This window comes from Triturus cristatus, chromosome 11 (assembly GCF_964204655.1).
Source record: "Triturus cristatus chromosome 11, aTriCri1.1, whole genome shotgun sequence".
Lineage (NCBI taxonomy): Eukaryota > Metazoa > Chordata > Amphibia > Caudata > Salamandridae > Triturus > Triturus cristatus.
This window is the reverse complement of record NC_140594.1, coordinates 1,082,952,270-1,082,979,288: the sequence shown is the minus strand read 5'-3', so window position 1 is coordinate 1,082,979,288 and position 27,019 is coordinate 1,082,952,270. Positions and strand designations below refer to the sequence as shown.

General features: G+C 42.7%; 1 protein-coding gene across 6 annotated transcripts in view; it reads left to right on the top strand.

Moving 5' to 3' along the window:
• Positions 1–27,019, top strand: part of ECT2 (epithelial cell transforming 2) — a 210,481-nt gene that overhangs the window by 105,943 nt on the left and 77,519 nt on the right. For all 6 annotated transcript variants that reach the window (XM_085635428.1, XM_085635430.1, XM_085635427.1 and 3 more), the window contains 4 exons: positions 14,357–14,476; positions 15,351–15,419; positions 17,484–17,594; positions 23,691–23,787. In XM_085635428.1, coding sequence (XP_085491554.1) covers positions 14,357–14,476; positions 15,351–15,419; positions 17,484–17,594; positions 23,691–23,787 — 397 coding nt within the window. The remainder of the gene's footprint in view (positions 1–14,356; positions 14,477–15,350; positions 15,420–17,483; positions 17,595–23,690; positions 23,788–27,019) is intronic.

The window sequence follows — 27,019 nt, the reverse complement described above, 5'->3', positions numbered from 1 at the left end:
CATTAAAAGTAGAGGAAGGGACTTTCTTTGGGGGACAAACAACTAAAAAAGGCGAGTTCTGAGCCACCTAAAACACCCCCTCAAGTCAGGCACTCCTTCAAAAAACCTTCTTCCATGCCTCCTGATGGAACGTCGTCAACAAACTTCATTGTTGACGGTACAGTCTTCGAAGAAACCATCTTTCCTTGTCGACGAAGATTGAAGTTCGCCTGTCATCATAGAAGGCATCGGCGTCGACGACTGCGTTGGGTGCTTCGTCGTTTAAGGGTTTGTCATGGTCTAGTTTGATGTTGACGCCAGTATCGTCTGACTAGGAGGACGTCGACCGTGACAACAGCAGCGCCGACGGCAAGCTCAAACGACTACTACTTCGGCGGTGATACCATTGCCAATGGTTTCCAAATTAGTCTACGGCTTTCTCAGACTATGATGTAGTCTGCGATCTCGTCGACTGGCCCGTCGACTAGGGAAAAAACACAAGATAAAACCGAGAAAATCAGAACAAGGTGAATTACACTGGAAATTACTTCACCTAGCAAAATTACACCTCTTTTACCTTCTCACCTGTTGGAAGAGCTGGATTCTGAGGAAGAAAATGATGGGTCCTTTGGCTACGTGAGTAGCCTGTCCCAGCTGCACGTTGAGTCAGGAGGATGATTTTGAGGAGGATTATGGAGAATATCAAGAATATACTCCTCAGCAACAATACTATCAATAGTATCCGGAGGATGCCGTCTTATTTACTAACTGACCTGCAATTCATGTTGGCTGACTACAGGAAGAGATTCCCTTCAGCTCCTGTACCTCAGGAAATACCATCAATAGTTCCTTATCCACGTTCTATTCAGTCTACTCCAAAGAACGTTCAAACTATGCTGGCGGACCACTACAGAAATCACCTCCATCAGTCCTTCAGCAGGATCCAGTTACTACGGGTGATGATCAGGAGGAGGGAGAGCTTAGAGATCCACATAGAGTGGGATGTTTACCTCATTCCCACGCCTTCTTCTCCAGTGCCTGTTGACTCCCCACCAGAGGATATTGGTGGGTGACATAATTTGTTAGAGAGCTGCAAAGAGATTTGATCTACCTATGCCGGCTAACCAAACAGACTGCTTTTTTTTTTTTATGACTTTAAAGAGCCCTTTAGGAAATCAGTGAGGACTATTCTTATTATAGGTCATGTATGGGAAGAAGGACTCAAGGTCATGAAAAGGACAGTGACACCAGTGCTATCCAGGTTGGAGAAGAAATACACGGCCCCAGAGGATGCTCCAGCTTGTTTGGTGGGCCATCCCAAACCGGATTCGGTTATTTCTCAGGCAGCTCAGCGAAAATCTAAAAACTAATCCGCACTCATTACTACACCTCCTGATAAGGAAGGCGGGCATCTGGATAACGCTGGTAAGCGTTTTTCATCAGTCAGCTCTGTTGGTCAGAGCAGCTAATGCCCTTGCCATACTGGGTAAATATGACAGACCGATGTGGTGTGATCTGGCTCTGTATATGGATCAGCTTCCGAAGGAGAGCAAGCCGGAAGTTAAGAAAATTCTCCAGGAAGGCGAGAGAGCATCTGGAGGGGTGATGGATTGTGCAATGGATATCGCAATTATTTAAATCGCTGGTGGGTGCAGCGATTTTACGCGGTCAAGGATGGCTCCGGACTACTTCATTTAGACCAAATGTACAGAATAAGATCCTACTGTAAATAAACTAGGGCAACTTCAACTGAATAAAGAGCTCAACAGATACTAAATGATACAAAAATAAGAAGTAGTGACACTAAATTATAGAAAAATACATATTTATTTGTTGTTCATGGTAGTAAATTTAAGAAGTCTAAACATTAGACGTCAATATGAAAAAATGACTTGAGCAACATTTAACTTCAGTCATTCATCATGCATTCATGCTTATGAATAAATTATTTGCAATTTTGTTCTTTAGATGAAAGTACAACTCCTTGGTAAAAAAATGTCCATAGAACACATTTATCTGGTGGTTTCCAAAGTTATCCCTCAACGCACGTTTTGGCAGCCCACACTGTCTTCCTCAGGAGTTCCACCTCCAAAATGGTATGTTCACTGAGTGAGTAATGCTGGATACTACAGATGGTTATCCTTAGTCAGTATAAATGAATGTACCCAATATAATTAAGAATTACTGGTCCGATTTGGTAGTCAAGATGGGTCTAAGACATGAAATATGAAAACCCACGTAGGAATCCAGAGCTGTCCATTGTTAGATAGTACTTATGTGTGTGACGAGCCTACGAGCCTGGACTGAAATGAACCAAGCGTCTTCAATGTAGCATTCTCATAGAATAAACTTATTTATAGTAGTGGTGATATGGATGAGCTGCCAATCCAAAGCACACTGTATCCTCGGCGGTTAGCTCGTAACAGAGAGCAGGCAGCTCAGTCTATTGCCAGAAGAATAGCAAGCGTCTGATTACGATGGCGGATCAGAATAAGATCCTAGACCTTCCATATGATGGAGAGGCTTTATTTGGAAAGCACATTGACGATGCACTTCAAAATATTAAAGATACCGACAAAGCGAAGGCTCTAGGGACGCTTCAGTATTGGAAGGTGGCCTTTAGAGGAGCTAGAGGAAGGGGCCTTCCTTCAGTGGAGGATTTCAGCAGTATAGGTACCCCTCGTATGCTACATCTTCCCAGGCATATCAACAGTATGTTTAACGACAGCCAGAGTCAGGGGCTTAATCTAAATCTGCCCCCAGAGGAAGGGCAGGATGTCTGGGAAAGGACACCTCATGACTAACTTCAGGCTCCGGCTATTTTTGTCCCCACCTTTCCACAAGTTCCCCTAGGAGGGCAAATTTCTTTTAACCTTCACCAGTGGCAAAACATAATCCTGGACGGATGGGTCCTCAATCTAATACAATTCGGCCACATGTTGGAGTTTCTCCATATACCACACTGTACTCCTCCAGGGCAGCAAGAGGAAAAACACCTACATCTCTTGTGTTTGGAAATTCTTACAATACTCCGAAAAGGACCAATAGAACCGGTACCAAACTCCCAGAGGGAAGGGATTCTATTTCAGTTTTTTTCTGGTACGCAAGAACTTACAACAATGGCGTCCGATCCTGCATTTGAGAACTCTAAACCATTATCTCAAAAAGCAGTCCTTCCGCTTGGTCTCTCTTCAGGACATCCTATGACTTCTAAACCCAAGGGATCATATGACCACCTTAGACTTACAAGATGCATATTTTCACATCCCCATCCATCCCTCCCACAGGCAGTACCTTCCATTTGCCGTAGCCAGAAGCCATTACCAGTTCAAGGTACTGCCATTTGGCCTCTAGTCTGCTCCAAGAATTTTCACCAAATGTCTGGCTCCAGTAGCAGCTTTTCTGAGGAAGCAAAGACCTCTGGTGTTTCCTTACCTGGACGCTTGGCTAATCAAAGCACCTTCACACAAAGTTTTTCAGTCGTCCACGGTGGCCTGTACAAGATGGTTTGAGTTGGGCCTGACTCTGAACAAGGAAAAGCCATCTCTGCACCCTTCCACGTACATAACCTTCTTAGGAGCAATTTTGGACCCCACATTAAACAAGGCGTTCCTCCCGCCCCCCCCCCCCCCCCCTCCTTTGTCTCTCGAGACAAATGAAACTAATTTCTCCGGCCCGATCATTCGCAAAAAGAAGGTCCCTTTCAGTTTGCAGATACAAGTCACTCTTGGGAACAATGTCATCTTGCATCCCTCTCATCCCCTTCTGCTGGTTGAGGATGCGCCTTTTACAGGAGGAGTTGGATTGGCAATGGCGTCAAGCTGTAGGTTCCTTCGAGGATGTCATTGCAGTCATGCCGGGCATGATCCACGCCGTGTCTTGGTGGACCGGACGTCGAAAGATTTCAGTCGGTCTTTCTTTTCTCCATGCTGGCTCCACATGTCATCACCACCGATGCTTCCCTGGAAGGTTGGGGAGCATTCCTTCAAAATCGGGTCAGTGGGCATTGGCAGTGTCAAGACCAGCAGCTTCACATCAGTCTGCTTGAGCTCAGAGCAATGAGATTAGAATTGGAAGCATTTCTGCCAAAGATAAAGAACTCGATTTGTGCTGATCAGGACAGACAACCCAACGGCAATGCATTAACTCAACAAGCAAGGGGTTGGGGGGGGGGGGGCGCACAAGTTATCTTCCCCTATCTCAAGAAGCCCAGTGCATCTGGAGATGGGCACTACAGAACGGAATTTCTCTGAATGCAGAACACCTTCTGGGGGATCAAAATGTCACGGCAGACACATTAAGCAGACTCTAGTCTACCTGGCACAAATGGGAAATCGATCAGAAAACCCTAGACCGCATCTTTCAAAAATGGGGCAGGCCAACAGTGGACCTCTTTGCAACAGCTCAGAACAAGAAATGCTGGTACTCTGCAAGTTGCCGTCACCAACCTGGATCCCGGGGAATGCATTTTCGATGGTACGGTCAGGCATCATTGCCTACGCTTTTCCACTGATTCCCCTCCTACTATGACTGCTCATGAAGATCAAGGCAGAGCCGTGCAGGATGATCCTAATAGCCCCATCGTGGCCCAGACAGCATTGGTTCACAGAACCTTCTCTCCGAGGTATAACCTATTCTCCTCCATCCAATTCCATCTCTTCTGACGATGTCGCAGGGACAAGTGCTACATCCAGATCCCAAATCACTTCGCTTAGCACCATGGCTCATGAACACTGTGAATTTCAACATCTAGAGATCCCATCTGAATGCAGGAATGTCCTTTTAAATGCCCGGGCGCCGAGTACAAATAAGACGTACAGGATGAAATGGAAGAAATTCTGTATATGGTGCGGGGATTCCAATGTTAATCCTCCTCTCATGAGATCCTTTCTTACATTCTGCTATTGGCAAAATCTGGACTAGCCCATGCGTCAAAGTCCATCTAGCTGCTATATCTCGCTTTAGGAGGACATCCTCGGGACCATCGTTATGGTCTGAGAGAATCATAAAGCAGTTCATGAGGCCTCTTCTGTACCTTCCCTCAGGTTAAACCTCTGCCACCTCTATGGCATCTTAATGTAGTAGTATCACAACTCATGAAACATCCCTTTGAACCCATTCATAAGGCGGACCTTAAATTCCTTTCATGGAAGGTGGCTCTTCTCTTGGCTCTGACATCGGCCAGTAGAGTTGGAGAAATTCAGGCCCTGACATACAGGAATTGTTTCTACAGTTTAGAGATGACAGAGTGGTCCTTCATACTAATCCCAAGTTTATCCCCAAGGTGCCATCAGACTCATTTGAATGAACCTCTTAGCATTAAGACATTCTTCCCTCAACCAACTCTCGCAGCGGAAAGTGCTCTTCATTCGCTGAATATTCAGCGTTGTCTGAAATTCAATCTGCAAAGAACAAAAAACTTTTAGTATATCACAGCTTTTTGTAACCTTCAGTGCGCCCAGAAAGGGCTATCCTCTTTCCAAGAGGGGGATGCTCGATGGATCTCGATTGCAATCCAATATTGACATCAAGCAGCTGGAAAACTGAGCACAGGTGCCTGCTCACTCTACGAGAGCAATTTCTACATCCACTGCTTTGTTTGCTGGAGTGCTCACATCTTCACCAGACATTACTGCTAGGAGACAGCCTCTAACAATGATGTGGCAGTAGGACAAGTGGTGCTGATTAACCTTTTCCAATGACAGTGAGGTCTCTCCTTCATCCCTCCTTCCTTTCTACTAATACACTATGCACATTTTATTTCATATAAATGTATTTTGGTATAGATGTTTATAATATGCTATTTACCCTGATAAGGGTTTGTTTTTATGGTGTTTAAATTTGTAGATTTAAGCACGGAGCCTTGATCTGTTTGGAGACTTTGGCTGTTTTTTTTTTTTTGTTTTTTTTATTTTTTTTAATTCAGTTTTTTCCTACAGATCGAGAATTTGAAGCACACCGTTACAATTACTTAAGTAGGGGAAAAATGTGCTACTGATTGCTAGCTACTTTAATTCAGGCCTGTGAATCTATGAAAGTTCCAATCCTGCAGTAAGAAAATAAGTTACTTACCTGTAACTGTAGTTCTCCAGTATTGGAAGCTTTCATAGATTCACATGCGACCCTCCTGCCCTGAGACCCACCTTTTAGTTTTTCCAGGGTTATCTTTGGCACAAGTGCTCTGAAAATCTGAAGATTTAAGGTTCACTCAAGAGTGCTCTAGAGGGTGAAGAGTCCCTAATGGTTCAAGAATTGCTTTTCGCCTTTTACAAAATGAGACCTATGGGTTACATAACTGAAATGGGCCTACTGCTAGTTTCTGCTTTGTATTGGGTTAGCATCGCTTTTTTGATGTACCGGGGACTCCCATCTCCATGACTGAATGATTCAAGCATGCGAATCTATGAAAGCTTCCAATACTGGAGAACTACAATTACAAGTAACTTACTTATTTTCTTGATGGTGTTTTGATCCTGTAATGGCCAGGTTTGGATTTCCCTTTTTTTTATTTTTTATTTTTATATACTTTGGGTTTGCAGTAGCTCACCTTTTCCTGCCTTTTTTTAATGTTTAGAGGTGAAATGGGGTTGGTTTTTTTTTTAATCAATTTTTTTAAAAAATTTTGTTTTTTTAACCCAGTTTTACCTAGAAGCCTTCTCCTAGCTTTGGTTGAAGTTTTAAATTTGACTTTGAAAGGTGTTTAAGGAAAGCTGACGCACACAAGTATATTCACCTTTTATGATTTCAGAGAACCCATGGTGAAGAAGTAGAATTACAAGTAACTTTCCATCCTCCAGGGTTGTAAAGTACAAGCCCCGAATACCGGATGAGGTAACTTAGTCAACCAGGGGAGGCTGTATCTGCTGTAGCCCAAGGATCCTGAAGGAATTGGGCCACATCCTCCTTTGTCCAAAGAATGCAGGTGCCGTAATTTTCTTTGGAATGAAAGAGGAACAAATTTGCAGCCCTTTATTAAATGTCAGATTTAGTCTACGTACTAGGCAGATTCTATTGGCCATTGTAGGTCCAGAATTAGAAATTCATACCTGTAGGGGCTACTTCAAATAGCATTGCTATCCATTTTTAACAGTCAATATGCACAGTCTGCAGATACCCAGGTTTCCAAAATAGACTTCACGCCGCCAAGTTGATTACAAGGTAGCGTATTGCCATCTTGGATGTTAAACTGGAGTGAGACCGGCCTCGATCTCCCATTGCAACATTGTTTTCACACCAGTTGAGATGGGATTTCAAACCATTTGTTGGTAGCTCAGTATCACTTCAGATACTTGAAACTGGTTATGAAGTTTTTGCCGTTCTCTGGACTTATTGAAATACCCACTAAAGTTATCCAAAGAAGTAAAACCACAATTGACCCATGCCCGTAAGAATTGGTGCATGTAGTCCTTTTCAAGGAGTCTTTGAGAATGTTCGCTAACAGGTTAACAAGGGTTTCTAATAACTATTTCTGTAGGAAAAAGTTTTTGGTAGTCTAGATGCATCACATCACAAATTATTTAAAAAATGAAATTAAAAACAATTATATTGCAGGACATTACTTTCTGCAGTACAGTTAATAGCTCATCCTAGTCTGTTTACAGGACTCCTATTTCCATAGCTAACTATCTGTTTGCAACTCGTTCAAAAGCAGTCTCTCAGGACACAAGCATCCTTTTTGTCTTTGTGTTTTCACTATCTTTTGAGATCTGAAAAGCATCCTTCAATTCTCTTGACTCCCCCTTCCATATGATACAGGGCTTGCTGTGTGACTCTAAATAGGCTACAAGTAGTGGCCATGTATTCCTGCCATGCTGTGCTCATTGGTGTGGTTGTCAGTGTGGAAACTAATATTTGTGGCTGATAACCATACAGAAAGAAGTTCACTAGCAAAAGCCTGACTTTTGGGAAGGAAAATGTAGATGGCAGGCACCTTCTTGGAAACTTTAGTCATCTAACGTGGCTGCCTTCTCACACATGCCATTCAGTTATTTCTGGTGATGGAGCATTCTGTTTCTGTAGTTAGGCTAAAGCACTTACATCCGTATAGTCCGTTCTACCTTCTGCACTTTTGGAAACTGGTTACTCTATGCCTGCTCGTATTGTATGTTGGACTTTCCTGCTTTTTTGTATGTACCTCCATTTTTATCTTTGTAATGGCAGGCATTTTGGACTCTAGGCACTACAAGACTGCTTAAGTCCTAGTGCGTACGCTCTTCATGCCGCTTAGACACTGCAACCATGGTTAATTTTTATTGGCATACCAGACTCTCTTGTAAGGCCAAAGTAATGACACATGAAACCTACACATAGCTTAAATGTCCTATGCCATGTGCATTATAGAGTTGAACCACCTATATTAGTGACTGTAAAAGCATGAATTTTAAGACTGCCATTGCAGACCCAAAAGGCTGGAGTCAAAATGCAGCCATCGCATTTCAAAAGCAACCAATTTTCACTTGCGGAAAAGCGTAATATCATGCTTGACTAACATACCTTTGAGTAGCCCTCAAGTCTACAAGGATATGGCGCACTGTGGGTGAGGTGGGGTATCCCAGATTATCCATCGGTTCACCTTTTAGAAAAGGATTAAATAGATAATGCTTCCATGAAGGCATTTTACTGAAAGGCACAAGGTGGCACCCCTTTGTATCCCTTGGCACTACTTCAGGTTATTGATTGCAAACCGCTCAAACAGTAGATACAAGTGAAGACGCTCACTTTAAGTGTCCTATTTCAATGCCCACAACCCTCTAATTCCTTGAGCACTCGCTAAAGGATCCAACCCAGCTTGTTGATATCCATGAGATGCTGCTTCATAGCCGCATTCTCTCTTCTTGGAGACATCTGGCACCCTCACCTGCTCCCTTTCTGAAACAAGGCACTGCTTCAGCAACCGCACGCACCCCCTGTACCTTCATGTGATCGCGTTCAGTTATTTGACAGGACCTGGAGTGCTGCTGTTTTGGCTAGTCTATGAAGGTTCCCTGTTAACTGAAGGGACCACGTTGTGTCCTTGCTCCATAGACTTTATTTTTTATTTTATTTTTATTTATTTTTTTATTTTATTTTTGAAACCATTTGTTCTTGTATTTCCTTAATTGGATATACAAAGAAAGCAGTGGCAGAAAATACTGCAGCTGCTCTGAAGGATACTAAATAAAGCAAAGTGTAATGTAGGCCACAGTATACCAGTTCACCTCGTATCAAGAAGGGAGTGTCTGGCGTAGCTGTCTGTAAAAGACCAGGTTATATATTTTTTTTACTGATCAGTCAATAAGCCAATAGGTCTTAAGATTGAAACCTCCGGAATCCGAGGGAAGGCTAGCATGAGCACTATAATTTATCCTTTTTGCAATCACCTTTACATCTAGTTCAACGTGTGATAAAGAACCTAGTTATACAGAAATACTGCTGTTGATGAGCAGGACTTGTATTTCATTACTGTAGGAAGCTGGCTTTTATATTGGACCAAAAAGAGGTACACTGGGTAAAGAGTCCAGTCAAACCCCTATTTTACAGAGGCCCAAATGATAAAACAAACAGTTTCTTTTGTGGTAGTGTGGGAGAGCAGTTAAGCTTATCAGAAGGTAGTGCTAATCATTTGTTGTACTTGCAGAGAGAATAAATGGGACACACACTCTAATAAATCTGAGACCAATTTTTATGTACATTTTGATACCAAGAACTTCGTTATCAAGTAAGTACTCTTTTTTAAATAGGAATTTTTACAGGTAAGTAAATATTTCAATTCAATACATCTTTACGCAGCAATGAATACCTATGGGAGAAAAGGCATATGTTGCATACAGTTATTTGCGATCGGTTTTTGGGGCTCTCCATTGAGACTTTGGGTCGTAGAGGGCAAGGTCCAAAATACCACAAGCAGTTATTAGTTACCTGCCTTGGGATGCCCATGCGCAGAGGTGCTGGTCGGGTTGGCATCTGTGTGCGCTACGCTGGTGGAAAGAAGGGGGGGGGCACCTAGAAACATGCCGTAGAGGGGGACTTGAGGACAAGTCTGGGTGCTCCCAATGAGGGGGGGGGGGGCTGGGCGTCACAAGGGTCCTGTGGACAAGGGGGCACAGCCTGTTTTGGAGTACCAGGGCTGGAGCGTTTGTATGCAGAGTGGAAGGGTCGGCTGGGCTCTGTGCATCCTAGGGCTTAGTGGTTGTAGGTCTTTGCCGGTTAAGGATGCAAAATCTGTACATTTGGGCCACCCCGGAAGTGGATGTCTCGGTTCTGATGTCCCTTGATGGCTGCCTGGTCTCAGTGCAAGGGGTGTCTAGATTGGACTCGCGGACGCAGTTTGCTGCAAGGGGTCTGATTCCCCGGGTATTGGTTCTGTACTGCTCCGATTGGACATGGTATCCTCACTTGGTGGGAGGACAGATCTGACCTTCAGGAGCACAGGGTCCTCTTCCTGGGTGGCTGCTACGTCGGGCTAGCTGGGGACTGGCAACTCTTTAGACTGGACTTTTTAATTTGGTGCCTGTGTACTGCAGGAGTAGCTCCTGTACTCCAAGGAGATTGCGATTGAGTCTTGGTGCAGTCAGGGTTTGGCATCACAAGTCCACAGCAGTCTTCAGTTCTCATTTTCTCACAGCTCTTTATACTCTTTTTGATCCATCTAATCTAATTTCATGGAGTTAGGATTGCCGCCTAAATACTCAGTTTAGGATTGTTATGGAGAGTGACGGGTAGTAGCCAGTGGGCCACTAACCTTTGTCTACACCCTCAATATGACCACTTCCAGTGAGAAGTGGGTATAAAACTGTCCCAGAGAGCCAGATTCCACCAAAACTGAGATGGTGGAATTCTAAAAGTCGTGTCCACTTTGGGTAGCCCACCTTGGGGATGGATACTAGCCTAAGAGGTGAACTCTCCTCGTGAATAGCTAATGTTCTTACCTTTCCTGATGCCAAATGGGCCCGGGGCTAGGGGGAGGCATTTTCCCTCTCTGGAGAAGAATTGAGTCACACATCGAAGGGGGCAGAGGCTTTTGAAGCCTCTTGCCTCGATATACTGATTGCTTAGCCATCCTAATTGGAGGAGGTGACGACACCTCTGGTCAGAGCAGGCATAGTTTCTGCCTTCAGAGCGCTGGCTCTCACCTGCCGGGGTCAGAAACTGATCTGTGATGGCAGGCTGGTCTGCTCTAGTCAGCCAGTGCGCAGGTGCTCTGTAGGTTTTTAGGAGGCACTTCTAAGGTGTCATCTGGGTGCATGTATTAATTTAAAAAAATCACTGAAATCAGTGTGGGCTTATTAATGAGATTTGTGATGCCAAACAGTCCTAGTTTGTGTAGCAATCATGTAGCTGGGGAACTCTTTAACACCAGTGTCCAGCACATGTACTCAAAATGGCTTCCCTGTTCACTTGTAATATCTAACAATTGACTTGGACAACACAGGGGCATATATGCACGATCAAATATGTCCACACGTAGTATAGGGAACCCTGCCTTAGGGCTGTAACACCTGTTGTAGGGGTGGCTTACTTGTACTGCATGCAGTGTCTGCAGGCATGGCACACAAGTGTCTTAACTTTTCTCAGCACCATGGCATGCAGCCTGCAACTGCAGGTTGTATGTTTGGGTATTGCCAGTTGGGGAAACAATTGTGCTGTTTTAGTGACAAATCTGGCACTGTTGGCCTGGATAGCAGGATCCCAGTTGGCCTGGATAGCAGGATCCCAGTTGGCCTGGATAGCAGGATCCCTGCTTCGGCGGGTCTTGGGCTCAAAAATTCCACGGACCTGATAATTCTAGCCTCGGTGCCATTCCAATCATGGAGTCCCACTCTGCAACTCTGGGCAATAGCTTGCTTAATCTCCACAACGGCCCCCACAACGCTAAGGATGCCTGGCCTCCACCTTGGGGGTGCCCAGGAGTGGACGCCTCACAGGGAAAGCCAGGATGGGTTCCACAGCGGTATTCGTACAAGCGCCTTGAGACCCTTGTGGGTGAGTAGTGCGCTATACAAGTATCAATTTACATTTACATTTACAGTGCACGCCTGTCAAAATTGCATCAGGTACCAGGCAAAAAGTGGGGGTGACCATGTCAAAATGGGTCCGCATTCTACAATTATCACTTCCAGACAGTCTGCCTATGGACAGTCTAGCACTGTGAAGTCTCCTTCGAAGCTGCAGGGCAAAAGTTCAATGCCTTAATATGTACATTAATCAGTAAGACAGTTTTATAGGCTACTCTTGACACCTTTATCAAACTGTACTGTGATTGCCATCCAGAGTGGGGCACTGCAATGCTTTACCATGCAAATGAATGCCAGTGCTTCAAGGGGATTGAGGTGGCATTCATGCTGGTACTATATCAGTTTTTCCTTTCACATTTGTCATCACGGAAATGTATTTCCCTAGAAACCCAGTTATGATTGGACCGTAATCCAACATTGGCTGGATGGAATCTCCATCAGTTTAGCAGGGGTGTAGAATTTCATCAAATATATATCTACGTGTCCGTGGGACATGTTGGTACTTGTCCTGTAACAGTCCACTTGTCCCTTTGCCATGTTGTGCAGCAACAAATTTTAGCAGCAATCCCATTATAAAGGAGCACTGATGATAGCCTCTCTTGTAATGTCGGGGCCCTTACTATAGTAAGGTCTGAAAACTAGCAATTCCTTTATTTTGCCACCTTTCCGCAGATCTGCATACTGGGATTGGAGGTAGCTGAAGGCAATAGTTCCATAGTTGGAATGCCCTTTTGAGTCTGTGCAAACAAACTAACTTGTATGTTTTAGGGGTTTTCCCCAACTCTTCTCTAATCTTCTCCCATACGGAGAGAGGTTGGAAATTTTACTCCTCGACGAGCAAAAGTAAAGCTCCTTCCAGGGCTGGAAAACAAGTGATGGAAGGGAAAGCGAACTTGTAAACTCTCAACAGACTTTTGCATGAGCACAACTACACATGCATACTTACTCCTGCTAAAATGGAGCTCACAATCATTATCTAGGAGTATGATTTCCAGGCCTACTTCCGTAAATCTGCACTAATGCAAACACCTATACCATGGATGTATCTTTGTGATTTTCTTTAAGTCTTGGGCATCTAATTAGGTCTGGTGCTAACCAAGGTCTTTTGTTTTAATTGAAAGTGTATCTCTTCCTCTATCGGCTGGCTTCACCGTGACTGCATGCAGTTCTTTAACAAGAAGCATATTGGCACACAGTTGTGTTCACTGCTATGAACTGTTGTCGCAATGTGTGCTTTTTGAGAGCAACAAATATTTTTGTATTTTGCCAATGTTTGTTATAATGGCGAGGGCCCGGCAGCTCCTACAACAAAGTTTTGCATAAGCCATGTCAAAACAAGACGTGCATTGACAAAACCAAATAGGCTGACTACCAATGCCATACCAATTGTCTTTGCCAATGCTAGTTTATTTTCATGTTTCCCATAATCGTCTTGAAACTGATTTTTCCATTATGAATTTTTGGGGCAAATACTAGCCTGTATCAACACATTTTACTAACTAATGCTTCAAAGAAATGGTACATAAAAAATTGTCAGTAATTTAGCAAAACTTTTTTTTTCTTCCTAGTTGCAATAGTCAGTATTTTATTTTGAAAACAAAGAATGATCGATCTTGCTTTCACACTTTTGCAAATATTTGCATCTTATCAGAGAGCATTCTGGGAGCATTCTACCTAGCTTCATATTGTTAAACTTTACAAACTTGTGTACACCTTTTTATACTGGAACAACTCCCAGTAGTGCAGTCCAAGCTTGTATTTCTCTGAGTGCTCAACCTAATAACAAAGGCTTTGTATTAAGGAAACATAAATACAAAGTTGAATAGCATTAACATAGGGAGACACACATTACTTTAGCAGCAGACCATTTCTTTCCCTGATCCATAAAGTGCTACTGTAAAATGGCAGCCATAGGGTTTGTGCTGCAGGGGGTTGGGCCTAGTTGTCCTAAGGACAAAATAAACATAAAAACCTGTTGTCCTTGACCCCAAATATTGTCCTGGGTGTCAAGCTATAGGAATTCCACACCCCTGTTTTAGACGCTGCTTTTATTGTAAAATGTTCTTTATAATGTTTTTCTCAGGTCCCCACTCAAGAAGCTTCAAATGAACGGGCTGTATTTTTCAGACTATCCTATTAATTTTGCATTTCCAGTACGGTCATACCTCGTGGAGGTTACTGCTGTTCTTTATCAAGTTCCACTTCATACCTTTCACTTAATATCAAATTAATTGAAGCAAATTTTTAATGATCAATATTCTCCATAAATATCTGTTTAATTAGACTAGCATTTTGAAATTAACTTTGAGTATTGGGTTATACATGTAATTATCTATCAAACTTGAAAAACCTTCCGAAAATTCAAAGTTGACATTTTTATTTAGATTTTTCAGATACCTTTGGAAAAAGAAGAGCAGTGTGGTGGTCCAATTCTGGCACAAGAAGAGATTAAAACAATTTTTGGCAGTATTCCAGACATTCTTGATGTTCACACTAAAATTAAGGTGACTGACATCTTTTTAACACATCGATTTTAACGCCTGCATGAGATGGCTTGTATTCTAAAACTCGCTCTGCATTGTTCTTCATTATTTATTTTTGTGAGATTTTAATTCGTCGCAAATTTGAATCAGTGGTAAGAGCAGTAACAATTTTTAAAAAAAATGTTTACAAACCTAAATGACCATTAGAAGAATATGAATGTAAAAGGTGTGCCATCTAAATCAATACTGCGCTTTTACAAATGTGGCCTAGTTGGTTGCTTTTTTTTAATTGAATTTAAACTTGTACAGTGGATTCTGATTTGTGTCCTTGTATTTGTACCATTATTGAGTTGGGGTTTTCCGGGCCAGACTCAAACTACAATGAAATGTTGGTCTGGACAGTCTCTGCTAAGAGAAACAATAGTTGACTGTTCATTTATATGGGATTTGTGTTTTTTCTAATTTCACATTGCTGGATTGCTCAATGTGTTCATGCGCCAGCTAAATAAATCACTGTGCAACCCACAGATGACATGTTCCAATCCCTGCACTGCTGTCTTTTTGCTGTTTATTTATTTTGTTACTGCTGTTTTTTTTTGCTGGCAGTTCATAGAACTAGACAACTGGCAGAAAACAGTGGGCTGATTACATACATATTGCTTTCCATTCTACATGCGCCCCTCCATTACTGTTGTCTGGGCAGTTTCTAGGTTTTGTGACACCGGAGGATAACCACCAGAGCTGAAGTCTTTGAACAGTGAATGGACCACCAACTTAAGCATTTACTCTTTGGACAAGGCGTTTGATTTGCTGCGTTGTAAATATTCTGGGGTGTGCTTTAATTGTATGTATAAAACCGTAACGCCACAATCCTGATGAACTTTTAATTCCACAGGATGATCTTGAAAACCTGATGAGAAGTTGGGTAGAGAACAAGAGTATTGGTGCAATTATTCTTAATTATGTAAGTTAATTCCATTTAAACGAGTTGTGTGAATGCTTAGAGTTGTAACATCAACTGTACCATTTTGGAAATCTGTTTATTCTTGTGTGTATGTTACAAATGTTTTTGTAATTTATCTATCTAGTACACCATAATTCTATAAAATCCAAATGAATTCAACTCTAAAGGTGGAAGCAAGGGCATCCCCATCTGAGCATATGACTTGCTGTGTTGCATCTAATATGAAAATGGCTTACAGTACCTGTCCTTAATTGTTCAGTGTACAGCTTTGTAAAGGTTAAAGTATTCATGAAAATTGTGACATGGCCCCAGCCGATAGTTGGATTTAGCCTATTAGTTAATTTTCTGTTTCGGGGTAAGATGAATACAAGGATGGGGGATACCTTATGGCCTTATTTAAAGGTTAGCTTTATGAGGCCAGTTTATCTAGACACTAGTTACAGCCAAAGTAAAATCCTTAGGACGAGGTGCTTTACTTTGGGCTATGACTAGTCATATGGGGATATCTTTATGAATCGTGGATTCAAGCTGTGTAAAATTGCACCTTTGCAGCATTCAAAGCAGGACTTAAAGATTACGTTGGATGAAAGCTGCTTTTAGTCCCGTTAACAATATACATGCTTGTGTACTTATTTGGCGATGATGTCAATAGTGTGAACGCTAGAACAAAGTCCCTTTACTTATCTACAACACAATCTGTCACTTTCCGCATGCTGGGAAAGAGAAATGGCCTTTCTCATTCTTTAAAGTTACTTCATTCAACAAGCATTTGGAGTTTGGGCATAAGTCTCAATTTGCTTTAGTAACCATTTTTGTCGTCTTTAGGGACATTTGCTAACACCGAATGGACCTGCGTTACTCTAAAGTTCTGCTGATCACCTTGTTTTCATTAACTTCCCATCCTCTAGATAGTCTGTGAATGCCAGACATTGCCCATTGTGGTTAAATCTGCTGTCGTAATGTTCCATATTAAAAAAATAAAAATAAAAAAAGCAACCCATCAGTCTTTAAAATGTTATCTGTATGTCAGAAACAACTAGTCGTGCGGTTGTTTCCTTCTAATCATTTTTCTGACAGATGTGACTCCCCAGGATCTGTAATCCACGAAGGGATGGAATTTATATAGTAGTAGTCTTGGGTCAATAAATATTAGACATTGGAGTCGATTTTGATGTATGTACGCACCTCTCAAACAGTCTTGGGACGGGGCGTAGGGGATGGCACTACTCAAAATTGTCTTGGGCAGTCTGAGCAGAGTTTTTGTTGGTATCAGTATAGTCTGTCAAAGCCCCATTGCTTCAGGTTTGGCTAAAATGTAAATCATTTAATCTACTCCCCGCCCTACTCCAGCCTCTTGTTGTTGGATCCTTCTGGCAATGGTTGTAGTTTAACGAAAATACGGGTGTGGAATAAATCTTCTGGTCTACCCTACTTTCTCCCCTTTAGTCTTTCCCTTCTCAGACTCTTCTCTGGGTAATTTTGGAAGGAGGAGGAGGTAATGATGAGAGGATGTATGAATGTGTTTGGAGAGAGACTTCGGATTCAATGGTATTTTCATTGCAATTAAATACTTGTATAAATATTTGTAAATAAACTTAATGTAGTTAGTCAACATGGCTTGCTGTATGGTTTGCAGTCTCTAATAGTGGCGACTCAGAGCCCTTCAGTTTCTTAGTTTGCAAATTTTTAGAAAGTGTTTCCGGGGTCCTGGCTATGGAAGTTAAAACTTCATAACAAATATACTGGTTTAAGGCAAGTAATTAGTAGTTCCTGCCCTACAAACCTAATGTTTTTGTCTGTACTACTGCGCTGATCATGTTAGACTTGTTAATTTTGCATGAAGAAATTATCATAATAGCCTTATGTAGGCGTTTCTTTTGCCAAGTGCCATCACACTGTCAGTGCAATTAACTCATGAAACAGCTGTTGGTTATCCTGTGTTCACTAATCCATTCTTACTGACCTGTGCCGGCATCATTGCTATATAGAGCATTTCTGCTGTTCCTTCCAAAAATGTTTGTCATCAATTAAGTAGTCCTTTTTTCCATATTGCTTTCCCCTTAGTCGAAGGATTTGGTGAAAATCTACCCTCAGTTTGTGAACTTTTTTGAAATGAGCAAAGAAACCATTGCCAAATGTGAAAAGCAGAAGCCCAGATTCCATGCTTTCCTTAAGGTATGCTTCAATGATTTTTAAAAGTTTTCAATTGTAAAGTTTGTCTCCTTATTTGTAATTTAAATGGTATTTTTAGGGTAGACATATGTTACCACTACTATTCTAGTATGGTAAATAGCCTTATCTACATGTTGACATGTTTCCCTTCAGTGTATATGGGAATTTCACCAACGGCTGCCAGTTAAGTTTGGCAATGTATTCGCGTGCAGAATGCTTTCAGTGTTTTCATTGGTGGGGTAATCCCAACACAAGTCTTGTTTAGGACCTGCTTTCCTGAATAAAATCATTTATAGTTTATTTTGCAATTGCTATTTAATTTCATGGCCTAATTGCTTTCAGTAGAGGGTCGGATAAAAAAAGCTTTTGTGCTTTACTTTGAGTTTTTTCACTTAAGTGCTTGTGGGTAAATTCACCATGTAGAAAAAAGTATCCCTTGTTACAGGTGTAACACGACCAAATATGCAGCATTTGCCTTCACATGCCCCACATGTTCTCATATGTTATATTGTTTTCTAATACTCTAAATCTCGTTCCACCTGATCATGTTTCATGGGCACCACTAATAGTCAAATCTACTTTTGGAGACCAATCCCTACCCAATGAACTATTCTCAATCAACGTGGTAGAACAATTAAGAGTGTTGACTCCACAGGACTGCATGAAATTATAATAATTTGGTTACTATGACTGCTTTATTGAAGACTGTGAACCTGCAGGCTGTCCTGAAATACGATGAAATGACATATTAGAACTGAACACTAACAGATCTGCCAGTTTAAGTTTAACAACTTGTTTAGTTTTTCCTTTTAACATCTGGAGGCAGCTTTGGGTACTACAATGATGACCTTAAGCTCATTTTGTAAGTGTGCACCAAATGTGAGTGGGAAACTGTATGAAAGTGGGTTTCTGTTGCAGGAACCCCCCCCCCCCTTTTTTTTTTGCCTGATAGCTGATGCACTTTTCCTTGTTGTGCCCTGGGCTCCTGCCAATCAGGTGCCCAGGGCCTGTGTTCCTTCCCTAAAAACTGCCTAACAGCCAAAACCCAAATTGGCAAACCCTGGCCACATGTCAGCCCCTGGTAAAAGGTACCCTAGGTACCCAGGGCCTTGTGACCAGGGAAGGCCACTAAGGGCTGCAGCACTCATTGTGCCACCCTTAGAGGCCCTGTACCCTAAAACGAACACACTGCTCTTGCAGGCTGAGTCTCTGGGTACAAAACAAAGTCGACATGGCACACATCCCTGTGTGCCATGCCCACCACCTACACTGCCCTGGCATAGATCAGCCACCCCTCTAGCTGGGTGCCCTATGCCAGTGGTGTGGGCACAGGAGCATATGCCCTGTGCCCCAACAGTACCCAGGTCCATTCCTGGGCACTGTAAGTGCAGTGCTGCCATTTAAGAGTACATGGTGCTGAGAGCTTGTCAAACACGAACTTCACAGCAACATAATGGCAACACTGAAGGCTGAGAAGTTTGGTATCAAACTTCTCAGCACATTAAACCCACACTGATGCCAGTGTGGGATTTAATGTACCAAGCACCCCATAGGGCATCTTGGAGATGCCCCCTAAAACCTAACCTTCAATCCACGTCTGGTCTGAGAGGCTGCCTAGGCTGCCACACAGCAGACATGTTGCTGGACCCCTGGGTAGGAGAGCCCCTGCTCTCCTGGGTCTGCAACAATGCACATCCTGGGCGAGGTGCTAAATCTCCTCCCCCAGGATGGGCAGGGGGAAGCTTCAAAGGCATGCCGCCTCTGTGAGCTTCCCCAGGCCACTGCAACCCCCCACTCTCGTGGGAAGCTTTGGCCGGAAACCCCAAATAAGGACAGGGGATGTGCCAGCCTGCCAACCCCACCCCTCAGGTGGGGGAGGCGTGGTGAAGCACATCTCCGGGTTCTCACCATCTTGAAGATGGGAATCCCTGCCCTATCAGGACTAGGCTACTGCCCCCCTCCAACAGGAGAGAGGCAGGATAGGGAGTGTAACCACCCCAGGACAGGGACCCATTGGGCCCTGCCCTTCACCTACCTGTAACGCCCCTAAATCTAGTATTTAGGGGCACCCTGAACCTTCCTTCCCCAGTTTCCAGATTCCAAAATCCAAAGAAGAGCTAGAAGAAAGAAGACCTGCCCTGCAGCTGCTAAGAAGAGGAAGACACCAACTGCTTTGGCCCCAGCCCTACCGGCCTGTCGACCCTCGAACCTGCTCCTGCTCCAACCTGGTATTTCTTGTGGCCAGCAACCTCACAAACCCCAGAGGACCTGGCTACCTTTTGATTCTAAGCCCCTGGGACTCCCATGAGTAGAGGCTCTACTCACAATCTACTTCTAATCCCTGGCAGCAGCCCGGAACCACGAATCCTTCACACTCTGCACCCACCAAGCCTTGCCTGTGCCGGAATGAAAAAAGACCATGAGGACGATCCCACGGCGACTGTGATCCTGAGTCTGGCACCCAAGAACCTCCCTCGACACTCCTGCAGCCTCAGAACCAGGTGCCCCCCCCCCCCCCCCCCCCAACCGCGATCAATAGAGGGTAAGTTTTCCCGACACCAAAAGGTGCCCCGCGGCCCCCTGTGCCCAATCCCGGGGTACCTACCTATCCTCCAACTACCCAACTTACCTCTCGAAGTGGTGGTGGCACCTGAAGAATCTTCGTCCCCGAGCTTGCAGTCTTTTTCTAAACCGGAGATTTCCCATTGACATCAATTGAGCGCCCGAAGGCTCAAAAGCACCCTGCATCCAGCCGCCCGAGTGGCCCTGGCAGTGCAATCTCTACACCCATCTACTTCCCCACTTGCCCTGAGTAAGTGACCAGGAGCCCAGCTGCCACAGCCGTGTGGCCGGCTAGTGAGCAGCCACCAACCAAGGCCCCCCTACCTCTCATAGGATAACATTGGGCCCAACTCTCTCTGCACCCGGCCGCCCTTGTGCCGCTGAGGGTGAACCAACTGTACCTACCTGACTCTGGGAGACCCCCGAGTCTATGCCCAGAACCTTAACTTTACCAGTCGAGTAGTTACCTTTAAACCGATAACTCAATTTTCTCCATAGGGTAACATTGACTGGCTTTTCCTGAAATTTCTTCTGAATGTGGACTTTCCAAAACTTGATATATTCACCAAAAATCAGCCGAGTAACAAATACTCACCTGCTATTAAGTGAGCTCCCAGTGCTGGATCTTGGTGCCCAGCACTGACTCTGAAAAATACTTGCAACTGTACTTACCAGTAACCCAATATTCTCCCATAGGAAATCATTGACTGTTTTTCTGTGAAATTTCTTCTAAGTGTCAATTTCTGCAAACTGTAAAGATTCTTTAAAATCGTGTAACTTCTGAAAATGTAATTACTTACCTGTTTTGGATAAAGGTCCCAGTACTGAGTCTAGGCACCCAGTACTGGGTTACAAAAGTAATGAGAACATACTCTACCTGCAACTTGAATGTTCTGCCATAGGGAATCATTGAATGTTTTCTATGAAATATTTTCTAAGTGTCAACTTTTAAAATAGCAAAATATTGTCTAAAAATCATAACAGTAATTAAGTCTACTTTTATCACTTGATTCCAAGTACTGACTCAGGACTGAATCTAGGATCCAGTCCTGGAATTCCAAAAGTAATCCTAAAAGTAATCCGTTACAAATAACTTGAAACTTCCATTGAACTCAATGCATTATTGTGTTTAAAATTGTGTTGCCTATTGCAACCACTTGTAACTTTCTACAAAAAGTCAATTGCATATTGTAAATGTATTTATATAAAGCATCTCATTCTGAGAAAGTATATTTTAATACCTATTGTTGGTTCTAAAATAAAACCAGCATATATTTTTTATATATAAACCATTGGCCTAGAGTTCAGGTATTGAGTGTGTGAGACCATTTGCTGACTGAGTGTGTGCAACAAAATACACTAACCTCTGATACTGCCTTACTGCTCGACCAAGCTACCACTTTAGAGAGTAAGGTTATATCTAACTTTAGCTTCTGCCAAACCTCTGGGGACTGTGGACTCTGTACACCCTGTACCTATTTGGGAACAGTATATACAGAGCCACTTTCTCACAGAAACGCTTCCCCAGTCAGTGGAAAGATGAAATGTAACATTCAAGCAGTTTATGGCATTTGTACCTATTTTGAAACTGACTTATAGAAATGCCAAACTGTCACTGAAATAGCAAAAAAGCGGTTTCTGATTTCTAGGGAGACTGCACCTGCAGTGGGAAACTGTTTAGCAGCTCATCACTGGCCTAAGGACTGAAAACTAATATCTACAAATTAAAAAATTCCCATTGAGGAAACGCCCCCAAAAGGATATCCTTTGAGAAGGGGCACAGACTCTCACAAGAATCCCACAGTGCTATCTGAAACTGTAATTCTCTTCCTCTTGAGGGAGCACTGCAAAATACAAGGCTATAATCTGTCACTGCAAGATGTCAAAAATATGTAAATGTATTAAAAAAACCCTGAAAACTAGAGATTTTCCTTTTTGTGGATGTTTAGTTGTCTCTTGAATCCCCGCCCCACTTGCCTTAATAAAGCAGAAACCTTACATATTGAAATACTCACCCCGGATCTCATGCTGCAGAAGTAAAATTACCTCTTGCTCCATTGTGTAAACCCTAAAATCTGTATCTCTTGCCTCTGTCCATCTGGAATTTCTGCACAGTCCTGAATGCACAAACCTACATTGTAAATTTCACTACTGTTTTTGCACTGCTTCATTGTCACGTAGATCTGCCCTCAGCAAATACAAAATTAAAAGTGAAATTCCATCATAAACTTACAAGCATGGTTATGATGGGGCAGTAAATGGGCTCCGTCACCAAATTAAGAGGCCTCCATTAAAAAATCAAGTAGCTTAAACAGTGTCCCACACTTGCTAATGAGGGCAGTTTTGAACTTGTAAGGACAAACTGTAAAGGTATTTTACCGACCAGACCACAAAACGGGCCCACTAATATCACAAAAACGTTATGCTGATATCTGCTGTTTTCAATATTCTGTAGTCACTGTTCTAAAATTAGGTTACAGGTTGTCCAAGAGGAATTTGCCTGGCGTGTCAATTACTGGTATTTCCCTGTATTCGGTTCACTCTACTTTGACCCTTAAGCAAACATGTAAGCTTTAAGGCAAATAAGTCTTCACCCAGGCTACCACTCCCATTTACCAAGAGCAGAATGTCCAGAAACACTTGCACATAGTGAGTAGTAACATTTCATTCATTGAGCTTGGATTGATAACAGCTGACACTGTTAATCAGGTAGTTCTCATCTGTCATCTGGCAAAACATGTTCTTTGCAATAAGCTATGTCCAAGCTGCTTGTTTTGGGGACAGCGCATAAGTATTCAAATCCATGTGGTAGCCAGCCTGACTTCACTCGCCCCTCCCAATTTCCTCCATTACTGGTGGACTCTGTTTAACAGGAAAATGAAAATCTTGCTCCATCTTCAACCCTCTAAACAAGGACTCCTCTTGCATGAACCATTGAAAAGCTGAACTCCTTGGTGCTATCAAGGCCCACATTACTCACTTCTAGCCTACCTCACTAATAAGTGTGCTTTTCCTCTAGCGTTTGTATTTTTTTTGCTCAGTTCTTTACACTGCCACAGGCTTACTCAGTCAATATTTTAGGATATGTACATACAATAAATGTACATAAAATAATTAGGATGGAGCTTATTTACATATTCAGTGTTTCATGAACATGTAGCATGGCTCTCCCAGTTCTGGACCTGCATTGGGCTCTGCGATTTACATGTACCACAACCTGTATGATGCACAACTTGAAAACTGAACCCAAATATCTGTAGCAAAGCATGTTGCATAAGCCACCTTTTACCAATCAAGCATGAAGCTGCAAGCAGGCCATCCTCTGGATCACAGGCCCACTAATCAAACATGAACGCCCCATTTTACACTCCGGCTCCTCCCCATCACGTCTTTGGTATAGCATTCTACTCCTCCAACACTAGCCATCATTTGAGATTCTGGTCTGCATGCCTAGTAGAGCCCTGACGCAATACATGATCCATAAGTAGCAGACATGCACTGTACAAATACTCATAGCACTTGTTTTGTTTTTAACAGATTAATCAAGCAAGACCAGAATGCGGACGTCAGACACTAGCAGAATTGCTCATCCGACCAGTTCAGAGGTTACCCAGTGTTGCACTGCTTCTGAATGGTAAACCGATTTATTGTTTATGGTTTAGTGTTCTTAAAATAAAGTGGTCACAGCTTTTTATTTTTAACAGCAGTGTGACTAATGTACTTTGAGGAAGCTCTTTGTTGCAAAGTGACTAATTTCTTGGTGGTTGCCCCTAGTTAATCATTTATTTTTTTCTCGCCTGCTGGTAATCTGGAACTGCAACTCCGGGACACTGCTTTCCAGTACACAGTTTGTGCTCTGGCCCCTAAAACATGACACAATTGGTTTAAAATAAGATTGGGACATTTAAGTCTCCTATATAGCCACAGTTTATGGTGCAGAAGTACACCAGTGGCATAGATAGTTAATTGCCACTGTACTTGGGCACCTATTTGGCCATCCACTGTAGTGAAAACATGGCGTCAAGCCTACACTGATCTTTGCTGCGCAGACCTGTCAATCACCTTTTTCACAGGTAGCGAAACTGATTTCAAATATTACATAAATCACCTCCAAGTGTACCCTGCTGTGTACAAGGTAGGGTGGATAATTAAGAGTTGGAGATGTGACATTAGAAATGGCATATTTCTTCAGTGACTAGGCCCAAATGGCATTCACTTGTTTATACCTGGCACATAGGAAAAGTCAAAGTTTAGAATATACAGTTTAGTCTCACTTTTTAACCTGTACCAGTTAAAGATTCAATTCAAAGACTTATTTTTATACTTGATGAAACTCCAATCTATTGGTGAAGTCTAATTTTTATTAAATATATGGAGATTCTAACTTTTAGAAAGTTACCTTTATTCTGTCTGAAGTTGCTGGAGACTAATGCGATTTGGCTCTCCAGCATCTGCCGACCTAATACTTGGCCTGTATGGGATTTATCGGACTGGACAAAGATGACTCATCTGAGCTCATCAGAATGTGCAGGGTGGGGATGTGAGTATCCTTTTGACATTTGTCAAATTATACCTGTCATGTCTGTTTTTAGCTATGTTCAACACTTTGGTGAACTTGAAAGTGGGAGAACATGACAGCAGGACGATTCTTGTGTATACCTTGAATGTTTTGTAGGGTCCCTGCCAGAGACCTTCCAGACTTACGCCATTGGCAGGGCCACTGGAATTATGCAGCAGAGGAGTGCCAAATTATGCTGCAGGATTGACTAAATTATGCATCAAGAAAATGCTAACTATGCGGCACAATGCGGCACTGTAGGAAAGTGCCCCTTTTTGTCATGGTCACCCACAATTGTTTTCTACTGATGTTTTTCAGATTATGTGCCCTGGGTCCCTGCTAACCAGGCCCCAGTGCCAATGCTTCCCCTAAAACAACGTAAAATCACCTAATTGTAGCACAATTGGCATATGCTTTGGTACCCCTGTAAGACCCAAGTAAGTGGTACTGCTGGTACCTAGAGCATGGGTACCAAAGAAGGTCCCTAAGGGCTGCAGCATGTATTAGGCCACCTGAACAGACTGCATGTCAGTGCAAACCATGAGTGAAAACACGACATGGCACACTGCCTGTGTGCCATGCCAAAGTCACTGCATGTAGTAAATGTAAGTCACCCCTACAGCACGCCTTGTAGCCCTAAGGCAGGGTGCATTGTTAAATGTGAGGGCATATATGCATGAGAAGAAATGCCTCTGTGCTGTCGAGTCCTATTACTAGATGGTACTAGTGAATATGGGCGTCATCTTAAGTATGTGTACTGGGCACTGGTCATTGGGTCCCCTAGCTACACGATGGCTTTATTGAAACTCGTGGTGTTTGGTATCAAACACCTTGTTTTAATAAACCTGTACTGTGTTAGCTCCCTTCTCGAGACTCATCAGAATTCATCACAATCCCGCCTCTTTATATTTAAACGCCTGATCCTAGAGTGCGGTCCACTGGAATAGTCTTCGGTGGATTTATGGTTCATGTCCAGAGCCTGTTTAGCCAACACAACATTTTTAAAAAAAGAATATTTTTGGTGCTTTCACCTCTGCAATTCCAGCAAATTCCTTCATCTAGCTTTGATTGTTCTGCAACAAACGTATTATGGTTCATGTGGCTGCAAGGTCATTTTCGAAGAAAATTAAACGAGGATATCTTTAGCTAAAATCTGTAATGAGATTTCCTAAGAATTTTAATTATAATTCACTGATGTCTACTTGGTTTAGGATGGAGACTATAGTTTGTTCAAGATGAATGTTTTATCCTTTAAGTTCATGCAATCATATGGACTGGAAAGTGTATTAAGTGTAGTTGAAATTCTGACATTGTCGGAGGAGTCCCTTCCTGCACGTTTGTACTGACCAAGTTATTCTGGGGCCATCTGAGGTCTGCCCCCAAGTAATGTTCTGAATTTGATCCTATCCAGGTTCACACAGTTAGTCTTTTTGAAAAACCCAAACCAGTCTGCTGGAAGTGATGTTTCATACAAGAGACTGGGGCATGTGGGCAGACCTTAAGGTATTATGTTAAATGAACATGGTGGTTGTTACTCATTTGTCGTTATTAATTTATAACATGGACAAGAAACAAAAGATGTAAACATATGGATTGTAGACTGCCTTATTTTCACTTATGCCAGAGCTAACAATTACAGAGCCATTTTCAGGACATTCTGCAAGAGGAAATCCATAAACTTATTCTTGGTTAATCACTCCGATAGGAGAACCTCAAGGTAGCAATATGAATGTTCATTTGTTTGCCATTCCTGCACTCTTTACATCAATTCATTGGCAGACCCTTGAGTTGGACAGACATCCCTGAAATAGTTGGCCCAAAGAGGAGATCTTGGCCCATCTCCCAGGTGTTTACTGCTTCCTACCCAAGTTAAAAAAAAAAAGTGGTTATGGAAGTAGTACACTTGTGGAAAAAGTTACCTTGCTATTATACATGGTTCTTAATCTTATGCTTTAATTTGTGACTTGCGCTACCTCCACAAAAAGGTTGCTCTAAGATGAAATTTGGAAAATGAAGTCTTCATTGGGTGCTTATTTATGTGTGTTTCAGCCTAGGGGTTGGATATGTTCAAAATTATGTATGGACAAAAGATGCTACTGCTGGAGAATTAGATTAATTAGTAAACTAAAAGTCCTTAATTAAATAGCAGTCATGTGGTCTCATATTTGCTCTTCCTCCAGACCAAGCATCCCACTCTCTGCCTTCTGTACTAGTCATTGAGGAGAAACTTATTTGGTGTAATAGTCCCGTTGGGTGCATGATGGTTGCAGCTAGTGCTGTGTATGCGTAACAGTTAAAGAATATTTTG